The sequence below is a fragment of the Protopterus annectens genome, chromosome 6.part0, assembly GCF_019279795.1.
Source record: "Protopterus annectens isolate FY-2018-M chromosome 6.part0, PAN1.0, whole genome shotgun sequence".
Taxonomy (NCBI): Eukaryota; Metazoa; Chordata; order Ceratodontiformes; family Protopteridae; genus Protopterus; species Protopterus annectens.
Window position 1 is genome coordinate 1,830,361,342 of NC_056737.1, and position 15,108 is coordinate 1,830,376,449.

At 41.9% G+C, this 15,108-nt stretch overlaps 1 protein-coding gene across 1 annotated transcript in view; it reads right to left on the reverse strand.

The window, feature by feature from the left end:
• VPS45 (vacuolar protein sorting 45 homolog) overlaps positions 1-15,108 on the reverse strand; it is a 1,242,679-nt gene that overhangs the window by 1,053,073 nt on the left and 174,498 nt on the right. Inside the window, exon 2 of the mRNA XM_044075179.1 lies at positions 1,685-1,819. Within this exon, the coding sequence (XP_043931114.1) occupies positions 1,685-1,819 (135 nt within the window). The remainder of the gene's footprint in view (positions 1-1,684; positions 1,820-15,108) is intronic.

Below are 15,108 nucleotides of genomic sequence, written 5' to 3' on the forward strand. Positions count from 1 at the left end.
TGGTTCACAGAGCCTACCTTGATCTGGCCAAGTCCTTTGTACCATTCCCCACTCAGGAATCACAGAAAAACTCACTAAGCTAGGAATGAACTGCTATATCACTAGGTGGGGTGCAAACTGGCTCACAGATAGAACCCACAGTGTGAAAGTAGCTGACTCCAAGTCAGACTGCCGACTAGTCACGAGTGGAGTCCCACAGGGTTCAGTCCTGTGTCCTCTCCTGTTTGGTACCTATTTATTTATTTATTTAACATTAGTTGACTGGGAAAGTCCAACTAGGTTCCACAGAGCCTATTTTCAGCGGAGGCCCGGGGAGAAATGCTTCAGATGCATGTCTTTAGAATGTGGGAGGAAACCGGAGTACCCAGAGGAAACCCATGCGAACGCAGGGAGAACATGCAAACTCCACACAAAGGCACCCCAGCTGACAATCGAACCGGATAACCTCTTGCTGTGAGACGATAATGTTAACCGCTGCACTACTGCGCTGCCCAGTATCTACTTCTCTGAAATCCAGGCCAACATGAAGGGACTCTGGCTGACAAAGTTTGCAGACAATTGCAAGTTGGGAGCTATTATTAACTCCCCAAGTGATGTTGACATCCTGCAGAAAGGCCTCACTGAGACCAACAACTGGTGTCAGAACCATGGCCTCAAGCTCAATGCCAACAAATGTGTCGTCATCCCCTATGGGAAAAACTCGGTTCCCATGAATTACCACATCAATGGTAGTCCAATGAACATAGAAGGCGTTATAAGAGATCTGGGAACACAGGTTGACCGCAACAATTTTTTGACCACATATTAGCACTGTGGTCAGAAAGTCCTTCTACTTCTATGTGGCACATCTCATTACTAAGGGTTTTGCATCCAATTGCATCCCTCTACTCTCCCCTCATTAGGCCAATCATCAAGTACAACACCCCATTTTGCATGTACCTCACTAGACACCTGCAACAACTGGACAGGCCATAAAAGTACCTCACAAAGATGATCCTAGGCCTTAAACAGTTGTCCTATATGGACAGACTCAAAAAACAAACTATTCTCTGTCTCATATCGCCTACTTAGAGGCGATCTCTGCTTGACTTACAAAGCCATGTCTGACCAAGCTCTGTTAGAAATGCTACATCTAAAGAAATCCCAATCCCTCCAAAACCACATGCTCCAGAGACCGCAACCTAATTACCACAATCAACAAAACATGCTGGAGGGACAGGTTCATAACCCAGAGACTGCCCATGCTATGGAACAGACTTCCCATACATGTCAAACAGAGCACCTCACTGGCCCTCTTCAAGAGGAATCATGAGTGTATGGGAAACAGAAAATTCACTCCGGGGATCACTCCAGTGGTTCTACTCGATAGAGGCACTGGGGACTAATGCCGGGTGGCATGATGCCAGGGTAATCCTATGGGCTAGGCTTGTAAAGGCTCCAGGGCCATTAGCTTAGTACACACCTATGAAGCTATGAATAGTCCTCCTGGTTTTTATTCATACAGTCTTAACTAAACACTTCGCAATGCATTTTTACTTACCTAAATGTTAAACAATTTATGTGCTGATTTACTTTTAAATAGGTTTCTTTTTTTTTTTTGTAGAGTTTGAAATTGGCTACATACTAAAATGAAAATACTATTCTAAGAAAGCTTGTATCACAAGAAGCAAGGCAAAAGTCAAACCTTGGTTGGCCGCAAGAAGCAAATGGCCTTTAAATGCTTCATGGTTTCACGGTTGGTGGAGTCAATCCGCTCAAACAGGTAAACCTCCTTCTGAAGTATTTCAGACTGTGTGTACACCATACTCACAATGCTTGTCTGGAAGAGCAAACAAAAGGTAGAAGGTCATACATTTATAAATGTTATCGAATAATACCACTATCAAGTCATATTTCAAACTTTGTTGGAAAAACACAAAACATTACTTTATAAACACTGCATTAGTCATATAATTACATTCAGATGAAACTTCTTTTTTTTTAATTAACAAATGTATTGCTGACCTAAATCATGAGATATAATGAGGTAAAATCATACGCTGATACTGCAACATTTTCAGAGTAATTTACAAAAGATAACTATATATATATATAATATGTACAATACATCAGATCAATTTTCAATAAAGTTAAAGAAGTGACATTAATCAGGGAACCTAAGGAATTATATAAAAAAAAAAAAAAAAAAAAGACTATAAAGCATCCTTATTGATTCTGACTCAGTAGTCAAATTATGTAGACCTGGTTCAACGAATCTATCAGATTCAATACCTTAGAACAGAGGGTTACCAAAAATAAAGTTTGAGAATAATCTGGGAGAACTGATGAAAACCCTTAATTTAGCAGAACTGCAGATGTGAATTATACTTGAGCATTGTGCTCATCTGAGAGTGGTAACTCATTTTCCAATTCATATCTTGATATACTTAAGAAAACAGAGTTGTAGAAAACACCTACTTGGTCAAACATATTACTTAACATCTCACTATCATTTCTGTCTCTGTGGAATATGAAGTACTAAAACAACGAGAAAAGATTCTCATATTTGAAATCATTAACAAAGAAGTAACAGTGCTGCTTAACATATACAGACGAGGTTAAATCAAGACTGGTATGCAGCTACACATGTACTTAATGAGACCCATTTTCAAAAAAAATGAAACAAAGAAAACAAGACATGAAAAGTAGTCTGTTAATCTGATGTACAAAGAGCGATCTTAATAATATTCTACGCTTGGAGACACGAACATCAGAAGCTCCATGTGAAAATTCCCCAAAGAACAACAAGCTAGAGAAAGCAAAACTACTTATAGTATTCAGCAGATATCTAAATACAATAATCGCATCTGTCCCTTAAAAATCATGTTCACAGGAGCGAAATGGAATGCCATAGCAACCTTCCATTTCTGCCTTATGTGAACAGATACTGTAGCAATAACCTACTCCTGGGTGTGGGCAATGCTGGATTTACCCACGGTTGGTGTGGTTTGGTCACGAGGGCGAAGCCCGAGTGGCCAAACAAAGACAACAGTGGGTAAATCCAGCATTACCCTCACCCAGAAGTGGGTTATTGCTGTTATACAATGACATTATTTAAGAAAGAAAATACTTACTTTTCTTAAATAATGGCATTGTATAATGCCTCCTTGCTGCCCTTCCGCAGTTGTCTGGTATTCTGCGGCAGTTCTGATGTACTGCGCATGCATATGCTTACGCAGTACATCAGAGCTGTGGGTGGAAGCAACGGAGAAAGCAAGATCTCCGTTGCTTTTTACAAACTGTCTCTCTATGTTAAAGGAGTTTAACATAGCGAGACAGCATTAAAAAAAGCAACAGAAGATCTCCGTTGCTTTTTTTTAAAGCTGTTTCGCTATGTTAAACTCCTTTAACATAGCGAGACAGTGTCTAAACAGCAACGGAGATCTTTCCTTTGGCATAGGTGCTGTTGCTTATTTCCTACTACTGCCACCCACAGAATCACATCATCACACTGCTAGACATGTGATTGTTATGAACACTGATTTATTTTGTTTTTATTTATTAAATATATTTTGGGGTTTGTGCTTTGAAGAAATTCAGGAAATTAGCAGACACTATCCAGCAAGCTCGCTGCCTTCTGACTTTACCAGGTGAGTCGGAGGTTTCAGCATGATCTTTAAAAGGCTAGATACCACAAGGAGCTATCAAGTAACGGAATAAATCTTTACAAGAAGTGCACAACAACATATCCAAAAAAGTACTCGGGGGAGGTAATTCTTGCACTAAATCCTTAGTTTTAAAGTGAAAAGTAAATAATTAAATTCAGGCAATCTGAAATGCAGCTCAAAAACAGACAGCATGAATTTTGTGGGATGCCAAATCGCAAAAGTTGTTGAAATGAATCCATTTTAAAACCAAGTTTTATAAAAAGGCATCTAATTTCATCAGGCAAAGCAATTTATGAACAAACTTTTCTGTTCACCTACTGCTGACAAATAAGTGCTTGTATGTAGCTATGAAAGCTGATCTTCCATCATGTATTCTCTTAACACCTACTTCATCCTACAAGATCATAGGTTCATAGGTTTATACTAGGCTATCTGCCCTAAGGCATTTATAAGCCTAGCCCAAAGTTATGTGGCTTACGCCACCCCTTATGTTAGAAATAATGTGCCCATTAGTTTGTTGTGCCTCTGTCCAGCAGTGACACAGAGATGATTCCCGGGGTAAACCTACGATCTCCCATCCACCGGTCAAGATTTCTCTTGAACAGAGCCAGCGAGGTGCTCTGCCTCACATGGACCGGGATTTTGTTCCACAGCATGGGGAGTCTCTGGGTGATAAATCTATCCCTCCAGCATGTCCTATTTATATCCGTGCTAAGGTTTAATTCACTTGCTCTAGTGGTTCTGGTGGATTTGGATTCTTTGAGGTGGAGCATGTCCATTAATTCCGGGTTGGTCATGGCCTTGTATGTCAGGCACAGGTCACCTCTGAGCAGACGGTATGCAACTGAATAGAGTTGGAGTTTCTTCAGTCTGGCAGTATATGACAGGTTTTGGAGTCCCTTTATCCTTTTGGTGAGGAACTTTTGGGGTCTCTCCAATTGCTGCAGGTGTCGGGTGAGATACATCCCGAATGGGGCATTGTACTCTATCATTGGTCTGATAAGTGAAGAGTACAGGGGAACAATGACCTCACTGGATCTGGATATGAATCCCTTCATGATCAGATGGGCAATGTAGAAGGTCTTTCGAACCACTTTAGCAATGTGTGTCAAACGAGAGGCCACTGTCAACCTGGGTACCCAGGTCCCTGATAACCTCTTCTGTGCTTAATGGGTTGCCATCTATATGGTAGCTTGGGGTTACCTTGTTTTTCCAGAAGGGTATGACTATACACTTTTTTGCGTTTAACTTCAGGCCATGGCTCTGGCACCAGCTATCAGTTTCCGTGAGACCCCTCTGAAGGATGTCTGTGTCCGATGTACTATCCACTATGGCACCCAGTTTGCAGTCATCCGCAAACTTTGTCAGCCATAGTCCTCCTATGTTTGCCTGTACTTCTGAGAAGTAGATGCCGAACAATAGGGGGCCAAGGACTGAGCCCTGTGGGACACCACTTGTAACCTGCTTGGAGTCTGACATGGCTCCAGCAACTCTAACCCTGTGGGTTCTGTCCTTTAGCCAGTTTGCAACCCATCTTGTGACATATGGGTTTACATTTAAGCTGGTAAGTTTCTCTATGATACCAGAGTGGGGTATTGTGTCGAAAGCTTTTGCAAGGTCAAGGTAGGCTGTATGGACTGCCTTTCCCTCATCAATGGCCTTGGTAACTGTTTCGAAGAAGTCGACCAAGTTCAAAAGGCAAGATCTGCCCTTGACAAAGCCAAACTGGGTTGGGTCCAAGGTCTGCAAGTCCCTTATGTCCTTGTTTATGAGTTCCATTATGATCCTCTCCATAGCTTTGCAGACCAGGCTTGTTAAGCTTATGGGGTGGTAATTACCAGGGTCCGTAGAGGCACCGCCTTTGTGGAGTGGGACCACAGTTACCGTACGCCACTCCTTGGGCACATGTCCTGTGGTAAAGCTAAGATTAAACAGCTGCCTTATGTGCCGGTTTAGTTCTTCATTGAGTTCATGTAGCACACAGCCGGGGACACCATCCGGTCCCATTGATGCTGTGTTTTTAGCTTTAGAGAGAGCAGCTTTCACCTGCGCATTTGAGATGTCTGGGAGGCTACACTCTGTTGGGATAGTTATCTCTCCTTTTGGGGAGGGGGGTGAAGTTTGCGCTGAACCTGTCTGACAGTATGTTGGCAATGTCTGTGGGTTCAGTGATTTTTGTATCATTTTGGACTAATTCTGAGCATATCTGGGAGTTTCCACCCAGGTTTCTGACATAGCTGAAGAAGGCCTTATGATTGTCTTTTGAATCTATGGCAATTTTATTCTCAAAGTTGGCCTTGGATGATTTTATGAGGGATCGTAGTTTCTTGCTAGTACTGATCAAAGATGCCTTCCCTTTTTGGGATTTTGCTCCATCATGTAATAGCTTTCTCCTCTTATTGTAAAGTTTGTTTATGGCTGGGGTCCACCAGACTGGATGTTTGCCCTTGGTGGAAAGAGTCTTGGTTTTATTTGGGATTGTCTGATCCATGCAGTCCTGAAGGTGTTCATAGAAGGCATTTGTAAGGGCTTCCGCAGATTGGGTTGTGGTTTCCATTGGCTCGGGGGCCTTGAAGGATACCACACCTGTCTTGAGTAGTGTGAACTTTGCTTTAGAGAAGTTCTTCACTGTGGTCTTTTTTGTTTGGGGTGGGGGCGGGATGTGGATTTCTAGTGAGATTAGTTTATGATCTGATCTCACCAAAGAGGGATATACTTCCGGTGTGGAGCATTTTGTCCCCATGTTTTTGATGATGAGATCTAGTATATTTTCTCCTCTTGTGGGGACGGTGACTAGTTGTTCCATGGCATTTGAATTTATGAACTCCAGGAACCTTTGGGCTAGAAAGTTGGGGCTTGAGTAATGTTCCCAGTCTATATTCGGGTAGTTGAAATCACCCAATATGATGGTGTTTGGTGATACATTTATACCCTCCAATGTCTTCAGGAAGGCTATGTGGGTTTCCTGAGTTTGAGAGGGTGGCCTGTAGCATGCTACAAATTGTAGAGCAGTTTTGCCTATGGTTAATTGCACCTGGATGGTTTCCGATGCTTCGTGCGTAGCCACCAACCTGGAGGTGTGGGTATCCTTCATGAATATGGATACACCCCCTCCTTTTGTGGTATGGTCCGGGTTTTGGGGCCGGAATGCATGATATGAGGTAAAACCTGATAGTGCCGGGGTTATCTCAGGAGCCTTGAACCAGGTTTCAATCACAGCACAGACATCGATGTTCTCCATACTGAGAAGGGCCTCGAGTGCGTGCATTTTGAGATTTACACTTCTGGCATTGAGCAGATCACAGAAGAGCCAAAGCCTATCCTGGCAAGTAACAGGTACAAGATAGAAGACTAATCCTGTATAGCACCACTGCGTTGCAGAATGCCCATCCACACTCACCAACACAGCACATGCATAGCTACTGGCAAATCACAGCAATAGTACGTCTTTGGAATTTGGAGAAGGAACAAGGCATCTGGCAAATACCAATGCTGACAGATGGAAACGTACAGACATCACAAATAAGACCCCAAAGCTGGGAATTAAGTTAGAAACCAACAGCTGAGAGGGAGCAACATTAACCACTGCACTACTGTGTTGCCCTTACCTTAATAAACCTAGTTCTGAAATAAAAGAAATATATTTTTTAAATTTGCTTTTCAGTTTAATGGGCCTTCCTAAAGGGTACAGTGCCCAGAGCTCATGATCATAAGTGCAGTTCACAGGTCAAACTGGGAATCAACAGATACACGAATACTGCTGGAAACAGATATAAATGTTCCCATGGCTCCATGTGTATAAATGTTACAAATCGGTTTCTTGCTTATCTCAAGCAAAGCATGGCATGAATCTCACATGTTGGTATCCTACAATTACTCAAAATATTCTAGGAAAAACAATCCAAAATACACGTCGTGACAAACCAAAATGCTGCCAGCCCAGCTAGCTGGAATTTTGCAAATAATTATGTCACTTGAAAATATTAATAATGGTTTATATACAAATGTGACACTCCCAGCCCAGCTATCTGGAATTTTGTAAATCATTTGTGAATATTAATATGAGCCATAGGCTTGTCTTACAAATGTAAAAGAACTATACGTTATGTGGATATTAAACTACTGGTGCAGAAGTGTGTGTTGAACTGTATGTTCTGTACTGAGCCTCAAGAGTGTAACCACAGTGTACCCTGCTGGAAAAGAGCAGAAATGTGTATAAATTATATACCTGTGAAGATGTGTGTTTTAATGGTAGAAGTTGGAACAAACAGTTAACTTGCAAACTCTAAGAAAATAAGTGACTTGTTTTATGATTGTGTTTATCTCCCAGCTTCACTGACAGAGACAGGATGTCTAGAGATAGAGGGTTTTCAATTGTCTTGAGACAGAAATAATTACTATAGTAATGAAGGTGCGCTGCCTCAGCTCCTAAACGGACATGGAGTGTGGACGAGTGCAGGGGGCATGTCTGCGAGCAGAGCTCTCACAATATACATGCCCCCGCAGTCAAGAACTGCCGTTTGGCAATTACAATGAGCGGGACCGCTCATAGGGGGTTGCATACTCCCAACAGCATAGATCAATGCAGAATGTCCAGATATTTGGCACATACGTCTGGGCCTGTCCCTCATTTACCCTGCCACTTATTTACCCTGCCAGATCACTGGAATGATCTCATCTGAAATAATGACAAACATACGAGTTTCAGACATCAAACCCATCAGATACATAAAAACAAATCCTGTTACCCTAGCAACACCCCCCCAAGTTTATAACAGCAATATTTAAAATATAATAATAGAAGCACATTTTTTTATCAAACAGATTAAATGCAAGTGTAGGTACGCGGGTTAACCCATTGCTTAGCTACACATACTGTAGCTTAAATGGCACAAGAAGATAAATATCAATACACATGCAAATGAAGCAGTACTGCAACAGTGTAGTTTTCAGAGCATTCGCCTTACAAACTGTCATTCACGATTCAATTCTCACTCCAGTAAATTCCATTTTCCATGTCAAATCACTTTATGAACAATATTTTTTATTGTATAACCTTCTAAATAACATGTATTTGTGAACTGGAGTACTGCATTAAATGCAGATGTAATAATATTGCAAAATTCACAGATAAACACAAGTGCCCCATACAGTATATGTGCACATGAATCAGGGATACAAATCGAAGGTATAATGTGTTGTCTTTCGGATTTTCCCGGTTAGGGGTTGCCACAGCAGAACTCCGGTCTGCTAATGACTGGCAGTAGATTTTCACGAATGCCGAGGTGCCAGCTCAACATTCAACCTTCAGTGAAGGCACACCCATTTATGCACCCATGTCTTTCGAACGCTACCCTGAATGATAAATCCAGACAGTGTCCAAATCCACCACCTTCCCAAGAACCACGTTACATTTCTGTCTAAATTAGTGCGGGAGTAAGCAGTATTAAGCAGTAGTAAGCGGGAGTAAGCATATTTAAGCAGCAGTAAGCAGGTTTAAGCCCGTTTGCGTGAGGGAAGCAATACTGAATCTAACCCTCTGTAAGCATATTTAACCGGAAGTCAGCATTGCTTACCGTTGCACAAACCCACGCAAACCCGCTTACAATTGCTTAAAAGTGCCTACATCACTCTGTATCCAACAGCCGCTGTTCTGCCCAGCAACAAAATAAACAGCCCTTGCAGGTCTTGAACTCAGGACCCTGTACACTACAGTCACAGCAGTTAACCAGTAAGCCATCACAGCAGTACATAGAAAGTTTACCCCAGGGACCACTTCAATGGCTCTGCTGGACAGAGGCACAGGGAGCTAATCTAAGGGGGCGGCAAAAGCAAACACATTCCGGCTAGGCTTATAAATACCTTTGGGCAGATAGCCTATTATGTACCTATGAACCTATAAGATTCAGCTATCCCCAAACAGATCCTCACTATAGGAAAATCAAACTTAACATGTGGAAGGAATCTATACACAGTTTTATGTTGTATAACCTACTACATAATATAAATGTGTGAACCAGAGTACTGCATTAAGTCCAAATGTGAGGGGTCATTGTAGTAAAGTGTTGAAATCCCCCAATAAACACAAGGACCCCATACAGTGTATGTACACATGAATCATGGACACCAAACACATATATAACATGTAATGAATAATAAATCAATGTCATACAACAAATAGTGTGCAAATTAAAAATTAAGCAACGCTAAGCATTGCACAACCCTGCTTACTAGGTGTACGCAATGTGTAAGCCAGCTAAATCAGTTTTCCCATTGGTATACTCCTTTAAGCAATGCCAACCTTAGGTAAGCAGGTTTGCCCATAGCTCAGCATTTTCAAAACCGTCCAATCAAAGCAATGTGCAGGAAATCGGCCCTATTTAAACCCCACAGGCAGGAATACATCCCATAACTGGTTGCAGCTTCCTCCTGTAGGCACTATGACTGGTGTGGGAGAAGGAGTGCACTTCCAGGAGCAGTGCTGGGGCATCCATGAGTCCAAAGTCATGGCAGGACTCCTTGTTAAAGACCATGAACAGAGACTGCTGCAGGGCCAGTACCAGGGCTCCTAATATAAAGCGGAAGCCTGGGACCGTCTCACCCGTGACCTCACCACTGGCATACCTTGAACTGGTGAGCAGGTCAGGCATCACTATGCCGACCTGAAACGGAGAAAGAGGGAGCTCTTGGATCAGTGGATCCAAGAGGCTAGGCGGACTGGTGATGTCCCAGCCGTGTGCAAGTATCAGTCTATTACCCAATAGCTAGCTCATGTATATTATGGATAGGTATGGCTAAATATTCCTCTTATGTCTTTGACAGCGGCAGACGAGCAGGCTGTGAACTGGGAAGCCTATGCCGGTAGATTGCAGAGGCTGCGTCGCAAGGCAGGTTAGTAATACTCTTGCATGTACTGTCATAAGAAATAAACCTAAAAGTAGTAGAAAATTAACTGCCAGTATAAAACCTTTATAGTGTATGGCATGTACTGAATAAACCGGACAATATGGCAGGAAGAGTCTCATATAGGTTGTATGTAAATAAAAGGTTAGCAACCTGACAATAAAGGTCCAACTGCTGGACTGTTTGTGTTTACTCTGGCATCATATGGTAATGTAGTGTTGCAATCTCTTAATAGTACTGTTGTATTAAGCACGGTTACCCACACTGTGCTACATAAATAAAATATGTAGGAATGTCTGTACACAACAGTTGTAATCACAAGAGGTCATATTGTACAACGGAGAGAGGCAGACAGAAAACAGTAAAAAGATGGACAACATAATCCAAATAGCACTCTCAACTGAGATGTGAAGTGTTGTATCTTTAGCACACACAACCATGGTTCGAATCCTGGGAGTGGTAGTAAGCTGCATGAAGAATCATACCCCACAACTGTACAGATATTGTCAGAAAGTCCAGATAATTGGTGTAAGTTCACTGGCTGTCACCCTGTCCCCCTGGCAAATCAGTGGGATGATCCCAGACGTTTAGGCAGCAAATAATGATATACAACTGATTGTCAGACATCATAACTGTCAGGAGTATATCCATAAGAACAAACCTGTCACTCTAGCAACTCACCAAAGTGTTATCAGAGTAATAAGCAAAGTATGTCCCAACTCCACCCCCATGTTGTGAAGCTATGATCAGAGTGTGTGCAGTAACAGAGAGATGTATGTGCAGGAAAATAATGTGGAATCTGGTAATGTGTGTGACAACATTCAGGTAGTGTTAACAAACATCCCCCCACAGGTCTGTCAGAAACTAAAACTGTGCCTAGAAATAGATTGAAATCTTGGACTGGTACTGTTTAGTCTGGTATTGCATGGCAGTGTTAGTGTCGCAGTATCTCTGACTAATAACATCCAGACAGTGCTACACAATAAAACTGTCTAGGAAATCCTGTATAAGTGTTGGAATTACAAGGTCTGATTGTAAAATCTTGGGAGACTTATAGAAAGAATTCAGAGAAAAGATTCACAGCAAATATCTATATAGCACACCCAACTGTGATGTACACCATGTTACTTTAGCACATACAGTTATGGTTCGAATCCTTGGAGTGGTAGTAAGCTGTATGCAGAATCATACCCCTCAACTGTGCAGATCTGTCCAGAATGTCCAGAAAAATGGCCCATATCTGCTGGCTGTTACCCTGTCCCCCTGGAATATCAGCGTGCTAATTTCTGACATGTAGGCAGCATTTAATATCATATAACTGACCGTCAGGCCTGTAAATATTTGGAAAATGTTTATGAAAACAAGCCTGTCATTGTACAACTCACCAAAGGTTTATGAGGGCAATAGTCAAAATATGTCCCGGTTTCACCTGCATGTTGTCAAGACATGCCCAGAGTGTGTGCAATACGAGATGGAGAGGTATGTGCATAACATCAACCTGGAATCTGGGAATATGCATAGAACCAGTCAGTTAGTGTTAACAAACAATACCTCCACAGGTATACTAGGTAATACTGCAGGTACAACTCAGTTCATGTATATAGTTGTCTACATCCATACAACTATCTAAACTAAGGCCATGGGATAGTGTAACAATACCTGTAAGGTACAGATCACAGCACTGACTAGGAAAGTAATGAGAACTACAGGGATATACAAGTTAATTGACATCTTTCTCTCCCCCATAATATCTGCAACAATAAACTAAACTAAATACATAACTCAAATCAGTATGTGCACTATTAAATCTACTGTTGGGACATATGTCCTATTGTTTGATAAATATTGAAATTTGCTCTTTCCGTGTGCCATGCTGAAATACTTCCACATTGGTGGCATGCTGCCAATGTACCTGCATGCTATTGTAATAGCCGCTGTGGTTCCACATATGCATGTGTTCTGTTTGCTATGCAACTGTTCCATATCTGGTGTTTCGGGGTAATGGGAATATCTATGTATGCCATTATACCTAATCCTGGAATGTGTTGACTATTACTAACCCACATATGTTGTAAAATTGAAACACCATAGCATGTTTGGGAAGGCCGGTCCCAGCGGACCCACCTCTCCCACTGCACCTGGCCATTGCACCAGGCACCAGCACGTCTGGGGCCCACCCCAGGACTGCCTCGTCTGCTGGTCCTGCACCACCTTCAGGTGGAATTGCCTCAGGGTATTGGGCTCACCCCCCCCGGGAACGGGCACGGACAGGATACGGTCACCTGTCAAGTCTGGGGTCTGGTATGTAGCGAGCTCTGCAGGGAGTTTGGAGATCTGCTACGCTAGCTTGAGGGCCAGGTAGCGCAACTAGAGAGTCAGCCTGTCCCTCCTACTCAGCCCCCAGCACAGCCACCTTCGGGGCCGTGAAGATGCAGTGGTGACTACCCATGGGTGGGGACCTCATTCCCACCGTTTCCACTAGAAAAAAAAAAAAGGGCAATCTGTTCCCAAAAAAATCTCGCCCCATACATAGCTGTCCATTTCGTACGTGTCCACTGGACACGTAATCTGGTCAAATTGGCTTCACAACATATTATTCTTGTCCTCACCCCTCTCTCAGGGGTATGAGTGTCCAAATCTACAGCCAAATCAGTGTATATGCACAGCTGTTGCTGTAGAAGAAATGGGAAGCTATGGACCTTCCTTACATGTTTCCTGCACATCCCTATTTTTCCCTACTGTCTTTCCCTCTTTGTGCCCCTTTTTCACCACTTTCCTATCAACCCGTTTTCATTTCCTTTAAAGAAATTAGCACAGGGGTAAGTGGGAGTAAGCACTTTTAAGCAACAGTAATCGGGTTTAAGCTTGTATACGCAATGGTAAGCAATGCCTACACAGGTTAAGCAATTTAAAAGCTAACATAGTATAAGAAACTGTAACCAGAAGTTAGCAGTGCTTACCTTCGCGCAAACCTGCTTACAACTGCTTAAAAGTGCCTTAACCACTCTGTATCCAATGGCCCTTGTTCTGCTCAGCAATAAAATAAACAGCCTTTGCCAGGCTCGAACCCAGGACCCTGCACACCATAGCCAAAGTGACTTACCACTAAGCCATGCCAAATATACATAACCCTGATGTTTTCACAAACATATCATCCAGCACAGTCATTTAACAGTAAAGGAAATGCATTTATACATGTAGATGTGTGTGTGCGTGTGTGTGTATATGGATCTAGGACGTTTAATCGAAACACCAAACATCCGAATCCATAACCACTGAACACACTTTAACGAAAGCTCTTTCATCGAAAAAGCACTTCCGATAAAGCGTGTCAATAAAAAAAAAATAAAACACTACATTTACATTTCTCTAGTGGGGCTTCGCACCCCTGCACCCCCCCACTTTAATATTCTCCCTCAGAGACAGCACTACAGTGTGGAAAAGGGAATTTTCCCTTATCTGCACCACAGTACGGCCTTGGCAACAGGCATACTTACATGAAAGTGCTTCTTCGGTGAAAAGCATTTTTCACTAAGTATGCTCGCCCTAAATGGATTCAGACGTTTGATCTTTCAATCAAACGTCCTAGATCCATATATATATATATATATATATATATATATATATGCGCATATAAATATAAATATCTACACACACACACATATATATATATATATATATAGCAATATACATATGTAAACAAATATACAAATATGTACATACAGATATATATCTATACATATAAAAGAGAAAATAACAAATACATAGACGACCAAAGGCACCGTTAATGGGCGTGAGGGGGCCCAAGCTAAATACCTATTGTAAGTATTGATATCACTCCCTCCCTCACAGCCAAACAGATCTGCCCTGCAACACAATACCAACTGTTGCAAGTCCCATACCCAGGACCCTACACAACATGGCCACAAGACGTTAACAGTAATCCATCCCACCTGTATGATGTCAGGATGGTATCAATAACATATCATGCAGTACTGTCTGGGTACCATAGGGAATGTACTATGTGGAAGCAATAAACGTTCTAAAGATACATACACACACACATATATATATATATATATATATAAAACTACACATACACACACATAGATATGTATAGGAAGATACATATTTAGAGGGTGCACAGCATATTGAACAGCCAGTATTCCTACAGTTGCCACCTTTTCAACTGGACAGTGTATGATTCACTCATACAAAAGACAACTGTTGCCTGAAACATATACGCACAGAGAAGTCAAAGGATAGGGCACCACACACAGGTTTGCATACATAAGAAATGTTTATTTGTGTACTATTACAGTTGTATATGCCATGTGATATAGCTGTTAAGACTTTGAAATACATACTAACTGAGTAATGCAACTCTCAAGCAGATCATTTTATACAGTAATCCAAAAGCATAACATATGCTGCTGTCCAGGCCAAAGCCTTGAAGTAGTACAACAGTAAAGAAAGACTGGGCCAGAGGATAACAATCAATCAACAGTAAGCAATGCAGATATATAGTTCAGCAGCCTCAAATTACACTCTATACTCA